The 22,236-nt window shown below is 34.0% G+C and overlaps 1 protein-coding gene across 4 annotated transcripts in view; it reads right to left on the bottom strand.

Moving 5' to 3' along the window:
- Nucleotides 1-22,236, bottom strand: part of SK (small conductance calcium-activated potassium channel) — a 570,542-nt gene that overhangs the window by 449,187 nt on the left and 99,119 nt on the right. For all 4 annotated transcript variants that reach the window (XM_089094647.1, XM_089094648.1, XM_089094645.1 and 1 more), the window contains exons 2-3: nt 14,954-15,088; nt 5,392-5,553 (exon numbers count right to left, since the gene is read on the bottom strand). In XM_089094647.1, the coding sequence (XP_088950773.1) occupies nt 5,392-5,553; nt 14,954-15,040 (249 nt within the window). In that variant the 5' untranslated portion in view covers nt 15,041-15,088. The remainder of the gene's footprint in view (nt 1-5,391; nt 5,554-14,953; nt 15,089-22,236) is intronic.

Below are 22,236 nucleotides of genomic sequence, written 5' to 3'. Positions count from 1 at the left end.
GGAATACACATATATCTAGAATCTAGATGTTAATGTATTGATGAAATTTGTGAGAGATCGAATACTTTAGTAACTAGATTTAGATTTTGATCAGTTTTCAACTGTAGGCTTTTCATGAAATTTTCTTCCACTGATGTGAGATGTTCAGAATCATAATGTTCGTTCTGTTTTATCTTCATACACATCTTATTGTATTTTGTATTCAAAGAGGGTTTCACTTTATTATTACTAATACTATTGTAATTTCAGCCTGTTAATTTAGGCCTAAAATTATTACTTACTCATCACAATTACCGTTGCCATAAATCGAGAAAAAGGAATATGGCAAATAACGAGAACACCAAAACAAATATTTTAACATAATTCACATCCACAAGTAAAAATAAAAAGGCCAAAAAGAGTGCTGCGTTTGAATAGCGGCTGGAGTAAATAAAGAAAGAGCATTAAAAGCTTAAGTTAGATGATTGTGTATGACAGGAACCGCTCAATTAAAGCTGAAATTTATAAGAGATTCTATTTCTTTTATCATTTGACAAAGCGTGCTGGACTAATAAATGTAACCAGAGAAATAAGGAAAAAATTAAATATTCCCAGGCAACACTCCTAGAGAAGATAGCAATTTAAGCTCCTTGGTTTTTCTCGTTATTACTCCCCGGGGGTAAAAGAAACCTAACTTGGGATCTAAATTTGCTTTTTGGGATGCATTTGTCTGGGAAGAACGCTTATTTGATACATAAATGTTGTATATGCCAAATCTTTTTATTTAGTACGGTACTTCTCAGGAAAAGAGGAGAATTTTTCATTTTATGGGCGGCATAGTTTCATCTTAGTAAGGAAATTAAATAAAAAAAAGTTTTATTTTAAGTTAAAAAATACACGGAGGTCATCCTCAAAGACATACTTATTATATTTTTCGACCAAGCTGAACAAAATGGCTATCTCAAAATTTTGATCGAATGACTTTGAGAAAAAAATGAGCGTGGGAGGGGGCCTAGTTGCCCTCTATTGTTTGATCCCTTAAAAATGGCGCTAGGATTTTTAATTTTCGCTCGAATGAGCCCTCATGCAAAATTCTAGGACCACTGGGCCGATACGATCACCCCTGGGAAAAAAATAACAAAAACAAAAACAAATAAACACGCATCCATGATCTTTCTTCTGGCAAAATATACGAAATTCCACATTTTTGAAGATAGAAACATGAAATCTCTGCAGTAGGGTTCTCTGATACGCTGAATTAGGTGGTATGATTTTCATTAAAGTTCTATGGCTTTTAAGGGATGTTTTCTCCTTTTTTCGAAAATAAGGCAAATTTTCTCAGGCACGTAACTTTTGATGGGTAAGACTAAACTTGACGAAACTTATATATTTGAAATCAGCATAAGAATCTGATTCTTATGATCAATGGCGGATCCAGGATTTTTTTTTCGGGGGGGGGGGGGTTTACTAATTTTTTACTTTTTTGGGGGGGGGGGTTACTAATTTTTGATTCAGTTTTCGACTACTTATACTGATTTTTAGCTAGGTTTTACTAATTTTCGACTTATTTTTGAATCGGTCAAAAATTTCGGGGTGGGGGGGGGGGTTCAAACCGGGTACCCCCCCCCCCTGGATACGGCCTTGCTTTTGATGCATGTATTGGTATCAAAATTCTGTTTTTTATAGTTTTGGTTGCTATTGAGCCGGTCGCTCCTTACTTACAGTTCGTTACCACGAACTGTTTGATTTATATTTTTAATTCAATTTTTGCAAATTTGCTGACTTAATATTGCTGTTAAATAAAATAATATATTCCACAGAGCTTACAGACGGCTTAGTTAAATTTGCTTGTGGCATTATCAATTCTATTCTATCAATTGATTAAATCAACCAAAATAGATTTTAACTTTACGTTCCTTTTTTCATCCTTCTTCGAAAGACAATAGATGCTTTCATGTTCAATCCAACTCGCAGCATTTTTGCGACTGGATATTGTACTAACACTGACCTAAAAATTTATATTCTATAACTTAATCTTCTAGTTTTTTTTTGTTTTTTTTTGCTTTCTAAACGAGTGTTTCTTCAAAACTGGCTCTCAGTTTCATTTTTTCTCAGAAGTAAATGGCTGTAGGGAATGGTTTCGACAGCGAAGTAACACAAAAAAAATTTCTCGGGTTTCGGGGAAATTGTATGAGCAGAGCTCAGCTACACATGTTTCTTTCTATATGAATCTAAAAGCCAAAAAATTATGTAAAATGATGTTAAAAAGGTAGCCTGCATGGGAAAATTAATTCCGAAGAAGACTTAAAGATAAATTAAGAATAAAATCATTTGAAATATTTTTTTTTGGAAAATTGCGTCATTTGGTTCTGTAGATTAAAGTTATGATTTTGGAATCCTTCCATCGTTGATATAAGGCTGCTATTCTGGTTGTTTAATATATTTTTTTTGAGGGGGGGGGGAGTTAAAAATATCCAGAAACGTGCTAATATATATATTTTTAATATAGGCTACATAAGAAAGGAGGATATATAAATCAAATGGATTGATTAAAATCCTCAGCTAATAGATTAAAAAAGACTCAGGTTTACTTTAATAGTTTTGGCAGATGTTTGTAGCTTGTAGCATAGCCAACGCATGATAAGCACGTATGTGGCTTACAATAGTTGTTTGGAGCCACAAATTATTTGAAGCCCTTTTAAAATTCAATTCACCCAGCGACATCTTACTTAACCAATAATCAGCGGCCGCTGCCTTTTTTCTGACCTTCCAACCCAAAAGTCAAGGAACAATAAAATAATTTAGTGAAAAAGATACTGTAAAATTGATAAAAAAAAAAAGATACTCTACAACAAATTTAAGGCAACTGGGCTTTATGTTGTCATTTTCGAGGTTAAAAATTTTATTATTGCACAGAAATTGTAATAGTAAATATTAGTCAATGCAAGAGCATGTAGAAGTAATGTTTCATCTTGTACCTTAAACTGGTATGGGCGAGGTAGAGGAAACAAATCATTAAAAAAAAACATCTTGGCCACCGACATTACTAATACCACGATACTAAAGACTAAAGATAAAAAAAAAATATCATTAGTTTACCTCCGAGAACTACATGTCAAAATCCCTTCAAAATAAATAAAAACTCCTATTTTACAAAAACAGTTCTTTAAAGTACTAAGGACACCTGACATAAAATCTAATTCATTAAATTGGTCAATTGCGAATTTACATAGCTATATATGTCTTAAATGAATGTGGAAAACAAATGATTGATTTTTGAAGGAGATAGATCGCTAGTTTATATAACGTATTCCAATACAAAAGTTCGTGGCCAATTTCAAAAATACAGAACGTGTGCTGTTAAACAGCAGAAAATGACCAAAAAATAAATAAATCAGCATATAGCCTTAGAAAGTGTTGTTTTCTTGTAAGTTCTGGTAAAACAGAAATCGGAACCTAGTTCAGCAAAGCTCTTTTCTTTGAAAAATAATTGTAAGGAATGCTTTTTGAAAAGAGCTTGGCTAGACTAGGCCTATCTTGATGTTACTAGGATTTTTGACATTCCAGGATCTTTTAAACATGAAGCAGTGTAAAGGTAAACATTAATGATTCTAAAAGAAAGTATCAATATATAGGCTACCCTATTGGTAGTTTTTCAGACCTAATGACTTCCACTGATAGCCTACCTTATGTAGGATAAGGTAAGACACCTAGTAGGCTGTGTGATTTGCTTGAATATTCTTGAAAATTCTTGACTACAAACGATGTAAAAAATAGTGATTGGGAAACTGCATTCTAAATGATTTGAACTCATTTCATAAAGACGATCCTGTTTTTCGTCAACATATGAAGATCTTTTTATGTTGCAATATTGGCAATTGCATATGTCTCTTATTTATGCAAAGTAACAAAAGAGACGAAAATTAAAGAACAAGAGAGTAGTGAAGAATTATGGTATGCCAAGTAATATTTGGCAGGGAAAGTCACTGGTGATAAATCGCCAGGGGTGGCACCGTGATCACGTGGTTTTCGGGGATTCGGGGAACCAAATTTTTTTTCGGGGTGACGCATAGATTTTTGGGGACGTACCCAAAAATTTGGGGATATTGCAAGCCCTACTTGATTTCTAATCAGGAAAATCGAAATACTAAACCAGAAGGAAAAGCTCCGAATTTGCGGTTGACGCAATAAAGAATTGCCGCAAAATTAATTTGAAATCGACCGAACGCCGCCACCTCTGTCGGCGGCGGCGTGCATGCGGCGCGCCGGCGGCGTTACGACACTTCGGGGGCGCCTAGCCTCTCGTCGGCGGCGTTTGGTCGATTCGCCGGCACGGCGTCGGGGTCTAGCTGGAACAAGTATCCTGAAATGGTATCTTGCATACCATCTAGCGCTTGGTCATCATCAAAATATTTTCTGACACATCAGAATAGTCACTTTCTGAACTTGAGGTCATATTTTTTCACAAAATGTATTTTCACTAATTTATATATATAACAATCAACAGATTTTGTAAATTTAAATTTTCACAAATGAAAAACAGTGTCGGATTCGTAGGAAATAGTTTTCGCTAATATTATTCAGCTCCGAAGTTTATCGTTGTTTTATTGTTGACAACACTGTTATGCGAAGTTATTCAAACTAAAAATGCTAATAGCAGCTAAACAAAAACTCGTAGGAAACCCGGATTTTCAGGTATGAATAGACCTAAAATAGATTAAGAGGGCTAAATGTGTTTTCATTTTGGTGTCCTTGGAACTTTAATGGTTTTCATCACTTATTAAACTGTTCCTTTCCTGTTTGACTCTACATAAAACAGAAAAACATGAACGGGAAGGAATGCCAACGCGGAAATCAACGCTACGCCTTGTACCGTGAGAATGAACAGCAGACCTAACGCACAATAAATCACTGAAACTGAAACAACGACGATGAATATCCTGCAACAAACAAAAATATACAAAATTCCTGAAGACCCGCTGCCGGTAAAATCATTGAAGATAGATATGTTTCCTGAGCATAGGCGAGTGACGGGTAGAAATCCTTGCTAAAATCCTTACTTAATGAATTTAGATGGAAAATTATAGGGCCAAAAGCTTGAATAATAAATTATTTATGGATATATAAGAGAAAAAATAAAGAGGGCAAGGAACAGATATAGGAAAAAAATACTTTCTTGCTTATTCCTTGATTTCTTGCTAGAGTATACGAATCATATACGAGGCACTACAATTAGAAAGAATGATAGACATAAGGACGAATTCAAAACTTTATAGATACCACAAGTTTTAAAATACTTTATAATACCTCTTGAAATGTCAAATACAGGCTATTATTTGGTCAAAATTAAGTAAAAAACTTTCAGAGTTTAACTGTGCAAGGGAATTAAGTACAATAAGAGTTTCATCTTACAACTATCTCTCCAGTACAGCTGAAGTTTTCTGAACCAAGATGCGTTTTAGTAGATCCGAATGGAGTACCCCAAAGACTGTCGCGATTTTCGTCTAGACCAGTGCTGTCACCGGAGGACATGGGCAACATTGGGGCTCTTGGTCTCGGCTTCCATGGAGGACTCTGAAAAACAAGAATTATCTTAAATTTATATTTTAGTCATTTAGGTCAGTCCATCTGATGAAATCCAGCTGAATATATCATCCCAATTTCCCAATAGAATCTAAGCATTAAAAAAGTAACACCTTAATTCGAATCACAATACTTGTTATTCAAATTAAACAATTGATTTAGATATTTAAGGCTAGACGGAATAAAAGCCGAAAATTAGCAATGCAAAAGAAATTTTACTGTGTAAATATGGGGCGGATATCTTTTGATGAATGCAAACGGGTTTAGAAGGTGGTCCTTAACTTGACTCGGCAAAATTTGAATAGCAGAGTTTCAAGCTTTCACCTGATTTTAAAAGACAAAATCGCAAAAAAGGTAAAAAGCGGAGAAATATGTAGAATTTTGTTTCCCTCTCAGCATTAGCCTTTAGTAAAATTGAGAAAAGACTAGACATTTAAAAAAGAAGAAGGATCAATTAAAGAAAAACGTAAGGACGTTTGATAAAACATTGACAGTAAAGAATACACTTATTTAGCAAGGGCACCGACAGAAAATTTTCCCGGGGGGGGGGGAGGACGCCAAAACAGCAGGGGTGGTTGGGGGACAGGGAAGATATTTCAGGATATTTATTTTTGTAGGAATAAGTTTATTTATAAATACTTTTAGTGACAACCTCAAATTAGAAGAGCAATTAAATTGAATGCAAAATGAAACAAAATACAGTATATTTTAAACAACAAGGATTCCTCGCAAAGGGACCGCTTTATTTAATCAATAATATTTTTAATTATTATGTATTTAATCTGAAAAGAAAATCAGACTCAAACCAAAATTACAGAAAGATGTATTGCTTCCATAGATTATAACAGACGTAGACTTGTCTTTATGCAATTTCCTACTCCTTAGAATAGCTTACAGAAAGAGTAGAGATACTCAAAAATCATCCTGCCAGTAGAAGGGGGGGTAAAGGTCCCAAGATTACACCACCCCTTCGAATCCCGATCCGGACACTTTTTTTTAAAACTCCCACGCGAACCACGTGGTTTATGGTTTTCTCACTGAGAATGAAAAATCAGGAATTTTCTCACTTGGAAAAACAGAAACTTTCTCACATTTATGTCTGTTTTCATGGATGGTTATATCTGTTGTTAGATTTATTTGATATTCTTATGGATTTTGTCAGTGAGAATTTGAAAAACATGAACTTTCTCCAGTTCATGGATTATTGAATAGACTGGGGACAGGTCAATGATACTTTCTTGTTGCTGTTGACTAATGTAATTGTTATTATCATAAAACAGCATTTGTTGCTGTTGATAACATTTTTCAATGTTATGAGTTTCCAGGAAACAGTTAGATAACGTGTGTCCTTCTCAGACAATCAGAGGGCTTGTTACATCCCCCTTCTCAACAAATCAGAGGGCTTGTTACATATGGTTTTCCCCGTTACATAACAATTCGCCCTTGAGATTTCGTATATAACGGACATGCAATGTGATTATTACTATTTCGGGCTTTTCTAAGCTAGATTTCTTAGTCTTTCGTTGGTGTGTGTTGTCTGAAACCTATGATTTGGGATTTGTAGTTTTACTTTTTGGACTTTTCAGAGCTAGGATTCTTAGCCCCTCATAGGTGTTTCTTGTCTGAAACCTTTAGTTTGGGGTGAGTAGTTTTCTATTTAAGGCTTTTCTGAGCTAAGGTTTCTTAGTATTTCATAGGTGTGTGTTGTCTGAAACTTATGACTTGAGGTGTCTAATTTGCTATTTCAGGCCTTTCTGAGCTAAGGTTTCATAGTATTTGGTAGGTGAATGTTGTCTGAAACTTATGATTTGGGATATGTAAATTACTATCTCGGGGTTTTCTGAGTTAGATTTCTTAGTCTTTTGTTGGTTTGTGTTGACTGAAACCTATGATTTGGGATGTAAGATTCTTAGTCTTTCCTTGGAGTGTGTTGTCTGAAACCTAGGATTTGGGATTTATAGTTTGCTTTTTGGACTTTTCAGAGCCAGGATTCATAGTCCATCATAGGTGTTTTTGTCTGAAACCTATAGTTTAGGATGAGTAGTTTGCTATTTCAGGCTTTTCTGAGCTAAGGTTTCCTAGTATTTCGTAGGTGTGTGTTGTCTGAAACATATGATTTGAGGTGTGTAATTTGCTATTTCAGGCTTTTCTGAGCTAAGGTTTCATAGTATTCCGTAGGTGAATGTTGTCTGAAACTTATGATTTGGGATATTTAAATTACTATTTCGGGCTTTTCTAAGCTAGATTTCTTAGTCCTTTGTTGATGTATGTTGTCTGAAACCAATGATTTGGGATGGGTGGGTTGCTATTTTTGACTTTTCTGAGCTGGATTTCTTAGCCTTTCATAGGTATGTGTTGTCTGAAACCTATGATTTGGGATGGTTAATTTGCTATTTCTGACTTTTCTGAGCTAGGTTTCTTAGCCTTTCATAGGTGTGTGCTGTCAGAAAATTATGATTTGGGATTTGTAGTTTGCTTTTTAGACTTTTCAGAGCTAGGATTCTTAGTCTCTCACAGGTGTTTGTCGTCTGAAACCTATAGTTTGGGATGAATAGTTTGCTATTTCAAGCTTTTCTGAGCTATGGCTTCTTAGTATTTCATAGGTGTGTGTTGTCTGAAACTTATGATTTGAGGTATGCAATTAGCTATTTCCGACTTTTCATAACCAGATTTCTTAGTCTTTCGTAGGTATGTGGTGTCTGAAACCTATGATTTGGGATGTGTGGGTTGCTATTTTTTGACTTTTCTGAGCTGGATCTTCTTAGCCTTTCGTAGGTGTGTGTTGACTGAAACCTATGATTTGGGAATGAGTGGTTTGCTATTTTTGACTTTTCTGAGCTAGATTTCATAGCTGTTCATAGGTGTGTGCTTTCAGAAAATTATGATTTGGGAGGTGTAGTTTGCATTTTGGACTTTTCAGAGCTAGGATTCTTAGTCCCTCATAGGTGTTTGTTGTCTGAAACTTCTAGTTTGGGATGAGTAGTCGGATATTTCAGGCTTTTCTGAGCTAAGGTTTCTTAGTATTTCGTAGGTGAAGCTTCCACGTCAGTTTTAAGTTCACCAAGACATAAAAAATTTGAAGTTCAGTTCTAATTTTTCCATAGAAAATAGGAAAAGTTATACTATGATTGTGATTATTTTCTATGAAGATAGAAAGTTTCACTTTAATTCTAAATTTTCTTAAATTCAGTTCCGACTTTTCTCAAAGAGATGAAAAAATTTAAAGTTCAATTTAAAATTTTCACAACGAAGTCAAGGAAAGTTCAAGTTCTCTTCTGAATTTTCTCAATGAAAAAGAAATTAGTCATTGATCATTTCTTTTTTTCCAAATAATATAAAAATTTTCCACTTTAGTACAGATCTGTCTCGGAGAGATGAAAAATTTAAAATACTGTTCCAAATTTTTTCACAGAAGATAAAAAAGTTCAAGTTCTCTTCGGAATTTTACCAAAGAACACAATTCAATTCTAATTTCTCCAGAGAAAACAAAAATCTTTCCACTTCAGTTCTTTATTTCACAAAGACATAAAGAAATTTAGAGTTCAATTCTAAATTTTTCGCTGGAAGATAACAAAAGCAATACCATACCTGTGAATATTTTCATGGAAGATAAAAAGTTCTAGTTCAATTTTAAATTTTCTCAACGAAGTGAAGAAAAGTTCAAGTTCTCTACTGAATTTTACCAAAGAACACAATACAATTCTATTTTATCCAGAGAAAATAAAAATCTTCCACCTAAGTTCTTTATTTCACAAAGACATAAAGAAATTTAAAATTCATTTCTAAATTTTTCAGTGGAAGATAGAAAAAGTAATACCATACATGTGAATATTTTCCCAGAAGATAAAAAGTTCTAGTTCAATTTAAAATTTTTTCAACGAAACGAAGAAGAATTCAAGTTTTCTTCGGAATTCTACCAAAGAACACAATTCAATTCTAATTTCACCAGAGAAAATAAAAATCTTCCACTTCAGTTCTTTATTTCACAATGACATAAAGAAGTTTAAAGTTCAATTCTAAATTTTTCGGTGCAAGATAGAAAAAGTAATACCATACTCGTGAATATTTTCACGGACGATAAAAAGTTCTAGTTCAATTTAAAATTTTCTCAACGAAGTGAAGAAAAGTTCAAGCTATCTTCTGAATTTTACCAATGAAAAAGAAATTAGTCATTGATCATTTCTATTTTTCCAACTAATATAAAAATTTTCCACTTTAGTTCAGATCTGTCTCGAAGAGATGAAAAATTTAAATTAATGTTCGAAATTTTTCACAAAAGATAAAAAAGTTCAAATTCTCTTCGCAATTCTATCAAAGAACACAATTCAATTCTAATTTCTCCAGAGAAAATAAAAATCTTCCATTTCAGTTCTTTATTTCACAAAGACATAAAGAAATTTAAAGTTCAATTCTAAATTTTTCGGTGGAGGGTAGAAAAGGAATACCATACTTGTGAATATTTTCCTGGAAGATAAAAAGTTCTAGTTCAATTTAAAATTTTCTCAACGAAGTGAAGAAAAGTTCAAGTTCTCTTCTGAACTTTACCAAAGAACACACTTCAATTCTAATTTCTCCAGAGAAAACAAAAATCTTCCACTTCAGTTCTTTATTTCACAGACATAAAGAAATTTAAAGTTCAATTCTAAATTTTTCGGTGGGAGATAGAAAAATTAATACCCTAATTGTGATTATTTTCACGGAAAATAAAAATTTCTAGTTCAATTTAAAATTTTTCTCAATGAAGTGAAGAAAAGCTCATGTTCTTTACTGAATTTTACCAAAGTACACAATTCAATTCTAATTTATACAGAGACAATATAAATCTTCCTCTTAAGTTCTTTATTTCACAAAGACATAATGAAATTTAAAGTTCAATTCTAAATTTTTCGGTGGAAGATAGAAAAAGTAATACCATACTTTTGAATATTTTCCCGGAAGATAAAAGGTTCTAGTTCAACTTAAAATTTTCTCAACGAAGTGAAGAAAAGTTCAAGTTCTCTTCTGAATTATACTAAAGAACACAATTCATTTCTAATTTCACCAGAGAAAATAAAAATCTTCCACTTCAGTTCTTTATTTCACAAAAGACATAAAGAAATTTAAAGTTCAATTCTAAATTTTTCGGTTGAAGATAGAAAACGTAATATCATACTCGGGAATATTTTCCCGGAAGATAGAAAGTTCTAGTTCAATTTAAAATTTTCTCAACGAAGTGAAGAAAAGTTCAAGTTCTCTTCTGAACTTTACCAAAGAACACACTTCAATTCTAATTTCTCCAGAGAAAATAAAAATCTTACACTTCAGTTTTAAGTTCCCCAAAGAAATAAAGAAATTTAAAGTTATATTCTAAATTTTTAGATGGAAGATAGAAGAAGTAATACTATGACTGCGATTGTTTTCCATGAAGATAAAAAGTTTCACGTTATTTATAAATTTTTCTTAAATTCAGTTCTGATTTTTATAAAATACATGAAAAATTTAAATTTATTTTCCAAATTTTTCATAGAAGATAGAAAAAGTTATACACTGATTGTGAATATTCAACATGAAGATAAGGAACTCCACACTAGTTCTGAGTTTTCTCGAAGAAGTGCAAATTGTTCAAGTTCTCTTCTGAATTTTCTTAAAGAAGAGAAAAAAGTTAACTCAATTCTGAATTTTACCAATGAAAATGAAAAACCTTCCACTTCAGTTCTTAATTTCTCAAAGACATAAAAAATTTTAAGTTCAGTTCTAAATTTTTCTGTAGAAGATGGGAAAAGTTATACTATGATTGTGATTATTTTCCAGTGAAGATAAAAAGTTTCACTTTAATTCTAATTTTCTTAAGTTCACTTCCGATTTTTTGCAGAGATGAAAAATTTAAAGTTCTGTTCCAAATTTTTCATAGAAGATAGAAAAAGTTATACATTGATTTGAATATTCGACATGAAGATAAGGAGCATCACTTTAATTCTGAGTTTTCTCGAAGAAGTGCAAAATGTTCAAGTTCTCTTCTGAATTTTCTTAAAGAAGTGAAAAAAGTTAGCTCAATTCTGAATTTTACCAATGAAAATGAAAAAAGCTTCCACTTCAGTTCTTAATTCCTCAAAGACATAAAAAATTCAAAGTTCTCTTAATTTTTCCAAGAAAATAAAAAGGCTCCACTTCAGTTCTGGTTTTTTTCTCAAAGAGATGAAAAATTTAAAGTTCTATTCTAATTTTAAATTAAATTTTGGCTCCTTTGTCTTATGGATTTACCCATCAAATTTTTAAATTAGAAAATGAGTGACTCGTTCTATTATCAAAGACAATCGTTCAAACTCCTTCATCTAACCTCCAAAACAATAGGTTAGGTTAAGTATAAATAAATATTAATAAATAAATAGAAACATTTCTACATGTTTAAGTTAGGTTAGGTTAGGTTAACTTATCATGAGTGCTTATGATAAGTTAACCTAACCTTTTCCGGCGAGTATGGTTAGGTTAGGCTAGATTAAGTTAGGATAGATCAGGTTAGGTTAAGTTAGGTTAGGTTAGCCTACGGACGCTTCACTTAGGTTAGCTTAGGTTAGGTGAGGGACAGGCAAAAAGTTAGGTGTATGATTAGGTTAGGTTAGATTAAGTTAGGTTAGGTTAAATTAGGTTAGGCTAGGTTAGCCTACGTACGCGCGCGTACGCGCATGTACCGTTCTTGTATGTAACTTGTATGTACCGTTCTTTTAGACAAGTTGAAATGGAATTTGCACGAAAAAGCCTAATTTAGAAAGCCCAGAAATTTTTTTTAGCAAACTCAGATTATTTTGCTAGATCAGGGGAACAGATAGAGACCAAAATCGATGCCTTTATGCGTCTGTTGTCGCCAGACAAGCTAAAAATATTTAACTTGGAAGAGAAAGCCGGGAATTTTTCCATTTCGTTCCCCCTTAATGATAAGAATATAAAGCATAAAATTTTGCTTTAAATGCAATTAAATGTATCAAAACTCAGAGTTCATTGATTCTCAAGTTTGACCAAATGAGTGCACAATTCACTAAGTGTATTCTCCCATGCCTTTCACCAGGGAATTACTATTTTCTAAATTTCTTTGACTAGGTGACTTGGTGCTTTCGGTGCTTGGTGCTTGGTGATTTCGGTGACTAGGTGCTTAATGCATAGATCATTACCACGTGAGCGTTTTCAAAATGCCTATTAGCCAATTCAAAGAATTCAAAGCTTCTTTCGAAATTCAAAACTTTCATCATCCCTCCATGTGCAACTGCAGCTTTTGTAAGTTTAAAGTTTTCTTAGTCTATGTTTTCTAACCGTTTAAAGTGCTTCATCACTTAGATTTTATTTTTAAATGGTCCGTTTCGACACTAAAGTGGTTCATGCCCTTGTGAAAGTTTTAAGATTAGCAATATTAAAACCAAATTTATAAAGAACCATTTAATTACTGTGAGGTGGAAGTTGTTTTTATACTAGCCATCACGGGGCTCCATTTTTAATATTAATTTTATAATATCCTTCGTTAAGACCATAAAGTAAATAAAAAAAAAAAAAACTAGAAATATCACTGGCCGACACAAAGAATTACAACTAAATATATTCAAATTAAACTTATTCAGTTAATATTATTATTATGGGCTGACTCACCAAATTGACTCTGGGCTCAGGCCAGAAAGGTCATCCCTCCAACTAATTTAGCTACATCAAATTGTAAACTTGACTAATATTCAAAGGACTAGACATTTTATTATTGTCTGATCCCCGCTGTTTCTTTGATAAATTTGAAAGTAAGAAATGGTAGGATTCTCACAGGAGTAATCATAGGACCAGTGGGTGCAGTAAAAGACTATGTAAAAATAAAGCAAGTGCTCATCATTTTATCGTGAGAGAGTGGGGATCTCTATAGATTCATAAATCTTTCAAATTTAAAACTGAACTGATTTGTTTTAGCTCTAAAATTATGAGGTGAAGTTTAGCTTGGGCTTCGAAACATTAAAAGAAAATAACTATTTTCTGCTTTGAGAGACGTAGACTCCTAGAATAATTACTCTTTCTTTTTGCTCAACATGACTTTCTTTCTATTCGCTCAACACATTTGAATAAATGTGACGTATTAGAATAAATAGGTAATGATTATCTTTCTATTTGATCAACATATTGAAATAAATATACGCAAAAACTGCAAAAGGTAAACTTCAACAAAGCCAAGTAGGGAAGCATCACCCGAAACCCCTTGCAATTACCACAGTTCCTTAGGGGTGGGTGGTACCTTTCAGGCTTTAGACGACCGTTTCTTTTTCTTTTTTCTCTTTCTTTCTTCCTCTTTCGATCTAAAAAGATTTGTCGATGAAATTTCTGAATACCTCCTTTTTTTCTTTTTTTTGCTCGATACGAAAGATCACTCTCTGAGAAATCATCATGTACACCTAGTGGCGCACGCCAAACATGGTGGTACTGTACCAATTGTTTTGGGAGCTGTGCCAAGCGTGGCGGAACTCTGCGGTACACGTTGCGTTTTGGGATTCACACCAGTTGGCGGGAAGTCAGCTCCCCCTCATCTCGATATATTGGAATACTACAATATAGGTATTTTCTTTTCTGGAATTAATTTTTTTGCCAAACAGATTTTACAAGTGTAAGTAAAACTGTGCAAAACAAAGCTGTGTCAAAACCAGTGATTGCCAGCCAACCCCACTCCTCTCTGGATTAATCCCTGTTATAAATTTAGCTTGCAGTTAGTTCTTCTTGTTATAAAGTGTGCCTAAGAATCTTGGAGTAAATTAATCTTGTATTGCCACTAAATTCTATAGCTCTCACAATCAGTCCTCATTAAGATAGGTTCTAAGAGGCTCTCTTTTGATTTGTTTCGTCCACTTTTATTGAATTGTAGAAAATGCATCTAGAAAGATCAAATAAAACAATATAAGTAGAGGATATTGTCTATTGGAAAGCCTTCCCAAAAGACAAATGAAGTGGAAAAAGCTTCCCCATGGGTTTATGCAGGAAAAAAGAGCTCAGCCAAATATTTAAAGAAAGACTAATTCTTCGGAGCATTATAGCCAAAAGGGCAGGAAATCCAAACCTAAAATCTTGGCACTTGGCCCCATAAAAAGTTCACATGTTATAAAATGGACGAAATTTTTGACTCGCAGCTTGTCATACTACAAAAAGAATAATTTTGCGAATGCACAGGGAATTCAACGAACCTTAAAGTTGTCAACATTTAAGCATTATTTTTTTTTTTTTTTACAGTAAAAAATATTAGAAGGATATTATTTTCTACTGCAACAGTTCTAAAAGAACTCAGTTGCTACAACTTACTGCCAATATTACTAAATTGTATCCAACTGACAAATAATTAAGCAGGAGGTTTTATTGATGTCAAGTATGATAAGGACATAATCAGTTTTATTTTTCCACTTACTGAATAATCCTGATTGCTCACAACCTGCACTTCATGGAGCAGATTCTCTGACGAGTCACTCCTGGAGAGTCCGCTTCCTAGTTGCATCTCACAAGATTGAAGTGGCTCAGATATAGACGCTCCGTCTATCTCTACCTATAAGATAAAATTCCTCTATTTACTTTTTCTCATTTTGCAAAGATTCTTGTATTGCAAACATTTGACGGAATTAAAACATAAAATGAACACCTTATGACAAAGACAGAAGATGATACTTTAGGTTTATGTTTCCCATGAAATTGTTTTCTTTTTCAGGCAGTGTACTGTCTTCATGTTTCGACGAAATGAGACAGATCGATATCATCCGATAGCTGAGGTTTAGCTTTATTTATCCACCACCTTACATTTTTGAAATTAGTTTCAAATTTTTTTTTAGATATAAAAAAAATGCTGAAAAGGTTTTTCAAGAACATGGAGTTTTGGGATAAAAGCTATAGCTACAGTTTCATCTGAATAGAATTGATACTTGCATCAAATTATTCAGCAAACAGTTCGTGGTGACGAACTGTAAGTGTACCATGAGTAAGATGTGATGTATTTGAAATACCAAAATAAAGTTCCTTTCTAAAGATAATTCTGATTTCTTATAATTAAGCTAAATCTAGTTGCAAAAATGAAAAGTCCTTAATCAGCAAAAAGAGAAATTGCATTTCTAGCTTCAGTCAGACAACGGCGCTAGTCGTTCGAATTTCGCTAAGAAAATTGTAGCAAAAAAAATGCAATGCATAACATTTAAAAGGAAGTTTAAAAGGCAAAAAAACTGTGTGAACTCCTGAATCATCTGAAATATCTTTAAGAGATTATTGGACGAGGATTCGTGTCCTTGGGGCACGTGAGCCAATGGCAGGCAGTCCCTAGAGCGCAGGACGAAAGAACTGCGTTTGGGAGTGGGGTAAATGTGTTTTTTAATTAAAAAACAAGTAAGGAGAGACCCTGCTCAATGGTAACCGAAACTCTAGAAAACGGGTTTTTGATACCAATAGATAAATAAAAAGAATTAGATTTCAATGCTGAATTCAAATATATAACTTTCATCAAGTTTAGTCCTACCCATCAAAAGTTACGCGCCTAAGAAAATTTGGCTGATTTTAAAAAAAAGGGAGGAATGACCCCCTAAAAAACATAGAGCCCTAATCAAAATCCCACCATAAGATTCAGTCTGCCAGAAAACTCTACTGTAGAGGTTTAAAGCTCATATCTATAAAAATGTGGAATTGTGCATTTTTGCCCGAATAGAGATCCTGGATGGGTGTGTATTTGTTTTTGTTTTTTTTTCCAGGGGTGATCGTATCGACCCAGTGGTCCTATAATATCGTGGGAGGACTCATTGGAACAGAAATTAAAATTTCTAGTGCCCTTTTTAAGTGACAAAAAAATGGAGGGCAACTAGGCGCCCTCCCGCGCTCATTTTTTTCCCAAAGTCACCTGATCAAAATTTTGAGATAGCCATTTTGTTCAGCATGGTTGAAAATATGATAACTATCTCCTTTTGGATGACTTAATCCCCCGAAATCCCCGGGGGGAGTGCTGAAAGTTATGAACTTTACCCAATGTTTTAACATATAGCCTAGTATTGGTTATTAGGAAGTATACAGACGTTTTCAGGGGGATTTTTTCTGGTAGTAGGGGGATGGGTTGGTCGGGGGTAATATGGAAGGATCTTTCCATGAAGGAATTTTTCATGGGGGAAGGGACATTTCTATGAAGGGGGCGCCGGATTTTCCAGCATTATTTTAAAAAAAGATCAGAAATTAAATATAAAAAAAAACAAGCTTTCCAACTAAAAACTTTTAAGTAACACCAAAACTTTAACGAACGGAAAATATTACGTGTATCATTGGGTTCATCCCCTAGTCAATACCTCGCTCTTTAAGCCAAAGATTTTTTAGTACTTTCATAAGAGCTATTTATTCTAAATAACGGCCTTTGTGATTAAGGGGTCATTTTTAAAGAATTAGAACAAAATTCAAACTTTAGCTTAAAGAGCAAGGTATTGACTAGGGAGAGAACCCCCTAATATACGCATTAAAAATATATGAATACAGAAGTTCGTTACGTAAGTTAATTCGTAAGTTAAGTATTTTTATTACTAATAAAAACGTTGGTAAATAAAATTAAAAAAGTTTCGAGAAAGCCATTTAACCAAATAAAAGTAAAATTAATATGCAAATTTTGTTTTAATTATTCATGTACGGTGAGCCAAAATCAAAACCTGCATTAATTCAAAAACGTTCAAAAATTAAATGAAAAAAACAAGTTTTTTTTAACTGAAAGTAAGGAGCGACGTTAAAGCTTAAAACGAACAGTAATTATTCCATATATGAAAGGGGCTGTCCCCTCCTCAACGCCTCGCTTTTTATGCTAAAGTTTTACTTTCTCACAACTCTGTTTTGTTAAACAATAAAAAACTTTAGCGTAAAGAGCGAAGCGTTGAGGAGGGGACAGCCCCTTTCATATACGGAATAATTTCTGTTCGTTTTAGGTTTTAACGTCGTTCCTTACTTTCAGTTAAAAAAAAACTTGTTCTTTTTTATTTAATTATATCAAGGCCCATCCGCTCACCGAGTTAGATTTTCGATATTACTTAGAAATTTTAGTAGGCAATAATCTAAACTTGCTTAAAAAAGAAAAAAAAGTGTCTGCCAAATGGATCAGGCCCCGCAAAAACTTCTTGTAATAAATTTTAGGTGGAAAAGCCATGCGGGTGTTTTGGCAGGGCTTCTAGTGTGGGAGGTGACAGAGCTGGATTTTGTGCTACAGTTCGAGAACAGTAAATTATTGCCTTTTGGTGAATTAATCCTCTCTCTCATCACCTCTGAAAGTTCCAGTTTAAATGCCCTAAGTATTTTCTGATATAAATTCTTTCGACAATCTGCATGTACATAGTGGGTTTTGATTTAATCAGCACTCACCTCAACATTCCCTGAAAGCTTCACCTTAATAATTCTGGCCTTTCTGGATACCAAGGATTAAACGTGCCACTCTTCCGCATTAACTAATACTATGTGTAAACAACTGTCGAAGTGCATATATTATAGCCCTCGCCCCAAGGATTTTGGAGTTGTTATCCTAAGAGACAAAGTTATTGGACTTTTCAACTATGTTGAACAAAATGGTTGGCTCAAAAAATTTATCGGAAGTTTTGAGAGGAATAAGGGCGTGGGGGTGCTCTTCGCCCTCCAATCACTTTTGGTTCTTAAAAAGGGCACTAGAAGTTTTAATTTCCAATCGGATGAGCCCCCTTCCAAAATTATCCTTCCATACAAAGTGCCTTGGTGAAAAAAGGAATAAATTCTGTAGACGATTATTATACAAATTTGTGTCTATATCGATATCTGTCTATATTGCAACATTTTTATAATCCTCAGCTAACACACGAACAGACAAAATTGTTCTTCACCTGTTGAAAAAGCAGGTGGATATGTCATTTTGACAAGCAATAATCTTCTTCTTAATCTAACATGTATTTGCCTTATCAATTATTACTAATGAAAAAAAAGGTGTTCGATGATCTAATAAACTAGAAACGAAAAGTTCTTTTATGGGGTTCACATGAGGTAGTTTATAAAAAGATAAATAAATAAATCTGGTGGAAGTTACAACTGGCCAATTTAGTTGATTCGTAATAGATAGCCTAATGTTTCCAAGAAATGACCCTCATAGGCCTATGGACTTACACCTGATTTAATTTTGTAAACACCTGATTTAAATTTGTAAGTTATTTCAAAAAGAACAATTTTTTTTTCATAAAAAGTAAGAGTCGAACAGAAATGAAGTTTATGAAGTTTTCATAAACTTCAGACGAACAGAAAATTTTCTGTATATGAGGGGGACTGCCCCTTCTTCAACCCACACCCTTTACGTTAAGATCTAAAAGCTCTTTAAAAGAACTTTTCATTCAAATTCGACGGCCTTTGTGCTTGAGCAGCCTTTCTTAAAGCATCGTGACAAAAAGTCAAAATTTATTTTAACAAAACTAAAATCAAGCCCACATTTAATTGAAGTTTTTCAAGTCTTGAGCGACATAACAAATTTAATAAAAGTACAAAACCTAGCCCACCTAATTATCGCCCAACTACTACTACTACTAACAACTCACAGTAGCACCAAGCAACCTGATGTCAACACAGCTACGCACGCTCCTCTTCCATACCAATCAGTTCAAAGCCTCCCTCGTTACACCCTCCCACTAAGTTTCCATTTCCTTTCAATATTTCTTTTTGATATCCTCCCACCCTAGACAAGGGCTACCTGCTTCCCGTTTAGCCCTATACGGTTAACGAAAAGAACAATCTTCGGCAATCTGTCATCCTTCATCCGCACAACGTGCCCTAGCCATCTCAACCTTTCTTGCATTATAGCCCCAGAGAGCGGTATTAAACCATATTTGTCGTACAGCCTATTGTTCAAAATATGGTCAGTCAGCCGGGTACCCAGAACAATCCTTAAGTAATTTCTTTGGAAAACATCTAGTAAATCTTCATCCGCTTTTCGAACCGCCCATGCTTCAGAGTCATATTTGACTATTGTCATCACTCTAGCTTCTAACATTCTAATCTTGGTTTGCAGGCTTATCTTCCTATTCTTACAAAATTTTTATAATTGTGAAAAAACACCCTGAGCCTTGGCTATTCTACTTTTAACATCTTCACTGCTCCCACCATTTTTACTAATAATACTACCAAGGTAAGTAAAGCTGCCCCCTTTATCAATCCTTTCATTACCCAACGTCACCTTTTCATCTTCACTTATTCCTAGCCTTAGTGACGTAGTCTTCTTAACATTAATTTTCAAACCTATTCTAGCACCCTGAACTCGCAAAACCTCTAAAAGTTCATTCATTTTGCTCATACTTTCCTCTAGGATGCTTAAATCATCAGCGTAATCTAAGTCCAGGAGACTTTTTCCTCCCCATTTGATTCCATGGTTTCTCATTGACTTTTCTGTGCTCCTAAAGACAAAGTCCATTAAAATAATCCATATAAAGGGGGATAGAACATAACCCTGCTTAACTCCTGATTTAATACAAAACCAGCTGCTAGCCTCATTTCAGACCTTAACTGCAGCAGTGTTATTCTCGTACATAGCACTAATCCCTTTAATGTATTTGTCTGGTATGCCTTACAAGGATAATAACCTTTGCTAAAGCTCTTCTATCAACAGAATCGAACGCTTGCTCATAATCTATAAAACTAAGGACCAAAGGTGTTTGACAAGTCAGGCACTTCTCAATTATTAACTTAAGAGTGAAAATTTGGTCGACGCATCCTCTACCTTTTCTATAACCGCAGTGTTCTTCTCTTAAAACTTTGTCTACGGCATCTCTCAGCCTAAAAAGTATCATATTACTAAGTAATTTGCTATCTACAGAGACCAGACTAATGCCTCGATAATTACCACACTCACTTTTATCACCTTTCTGATAAAGTGGCTTAATCAAGGTTTTCCGACAATCATTTGGTACTTCCCCTTTTTCAAAAATTATGTTCATAATCTTCAGTAACTTATTTCTAACCTCAGAGCCATCATATTTAAGAAACTCATTTGCTACCCTATCAGCATCTGGAGCCTTATTGTTTTTTAATCCTTTTAGTACAGTCGTTAATTGTTCCTCGCAAAACAAATCTTCCTTCACATCCCAGGTATCACAAACTGTTGAAGTGTTGTTTGAGCTATGTAAAAAGTATTTTTGCACTCATTCAGAATCTAGACTGTCTTTGTATTGAACTAAGGCTTATCAACCAGTTCGTGGTAACGAACCATAAGAAAGGAGCGACCCGGCTCAATGGTAACCGATACTATAGAAAACGGTATTTTGATACTAATAGATACATCAAAAGAATCAGATTTTAATGCTGATTTCAAATATATCAAGTTTAGTCTTACCCATCAAAAGTTACGCACCTGAGAAAATTTGGCTGATTTTCGAAAAAAGAGGGAAAGACCCCCTAAAAGCTATAGAACCTTAATCAAAATCACACCATCATATTCAGCGTATCAGAGAACCCTACTGCAGAAGTTTCAAGCTCTATCTACAAAAATGTGGAATTTTGCATTTTTTGCCAGAAGAAAGATTACGGATCCGTGTTTATTTGTTTTTTGGGGTTTTTTTTTTGTTTTTTTTCCCAGCGGTGATCGTATCTACCCAGTGGTCCTAGAATATCGTGGGAGGGCTCACTGGAACGGAAATTAAAAGTTCTAGTGCCCTTTTTAAGTGATCAAAAAAGGAGGGCAACTAGGCCCCCTCCCACGCTCATTTTTTCCCAAAGTCACCTGATCAAAATTTTGAGATATTTTTTGTTCAAAAAATATCTCCATTTAGTTTAGCAGGGTCTAAAATATGATAAATATGTATTTTAGGATGACTGAATCCCCCGAAGTCTCCGGGGGGAGGGCTGAAAGTTGGGAACTTTACCCAATGTTAACATATAGTATTGGTTATTGGGAAGTATACAGACGTTTTCAGGGGGGATTTTTTCTGGTAGTGGGGGGAGGGGGGTGAGTGGGTTGGGGTTTATGTGGGAGGCTCTTTCCATGAAGGAAGTTTTCATGAGGGAAGGGATATTGCTATGAAGGGGGCGCCGGATATCCCGGGCATAATTTAAAAAAAAGATCAGAAATTATATAAAAAAAACAAGTTTTTCAGCTGAAAGTAAGGAGCAACATCAAAACTTAAAACGACAGAAAACATTACGTATATGATTGGGTTCACCCCTAGTCAATACCTCGCTCCTTAAGCCAAAGATTTTTTAGTACTTTCATAAGAGCTATTTATTCTAATTAACAGAATTTGTCATTAAGGGGACATTTTTAAAGAATTAGAACAAAATTCGAACTTTAGCTTAAAGAGCATGGTATTGACTAGGGGGCGAATCCTCTAATATACATATTAAAAATATATGAATATAGAAGTTCGTTACATAAGTGAATTCGTAAGTTACGTATATTTATTACTAATAAAAACGTTCGTAAATAAAATTAAACCAGTTTCGAGAAAGCCATGTAACTAAATAAAAGTACAATTAATATTCAAATTTTGCTTTAATTATTCATTTACGGCGAGCCAAAATCAAATCCTGTATTAATTCAAAAACGTTCAAAAATTAATAAAAAAAAAGTTTTTTTAACTGAAAGTAAGAAACGACGTAAAAACTTAAAACGAACAGAAATTATTCCGTATATGAACGGGGCTGTCCCCTCCTCAACGCCTCGCTCTTTACGATAAATTTTGACTTTCTCAAAAC

The sequence above is a fragment of the Artemia sp. Qi Xiang Cuo genome, chromosome 9 (genome assembly GCF_049724085.1).
Source record: "Artemia sp. Qi Xiang Cuo chromosome 9, ASM4972408v1, whole genome shotgun sequence".
Lineage (NCBI taxonomy): Eukaryota > Metazoa > Arthropoda > Branchiopoda > Anostraca > Artemiidae > Artemia > Artemia sp. Qi Xiang Cuo.
This window is presented reverse-complemented; position numbering and strand designations above follow the sequence as displayed.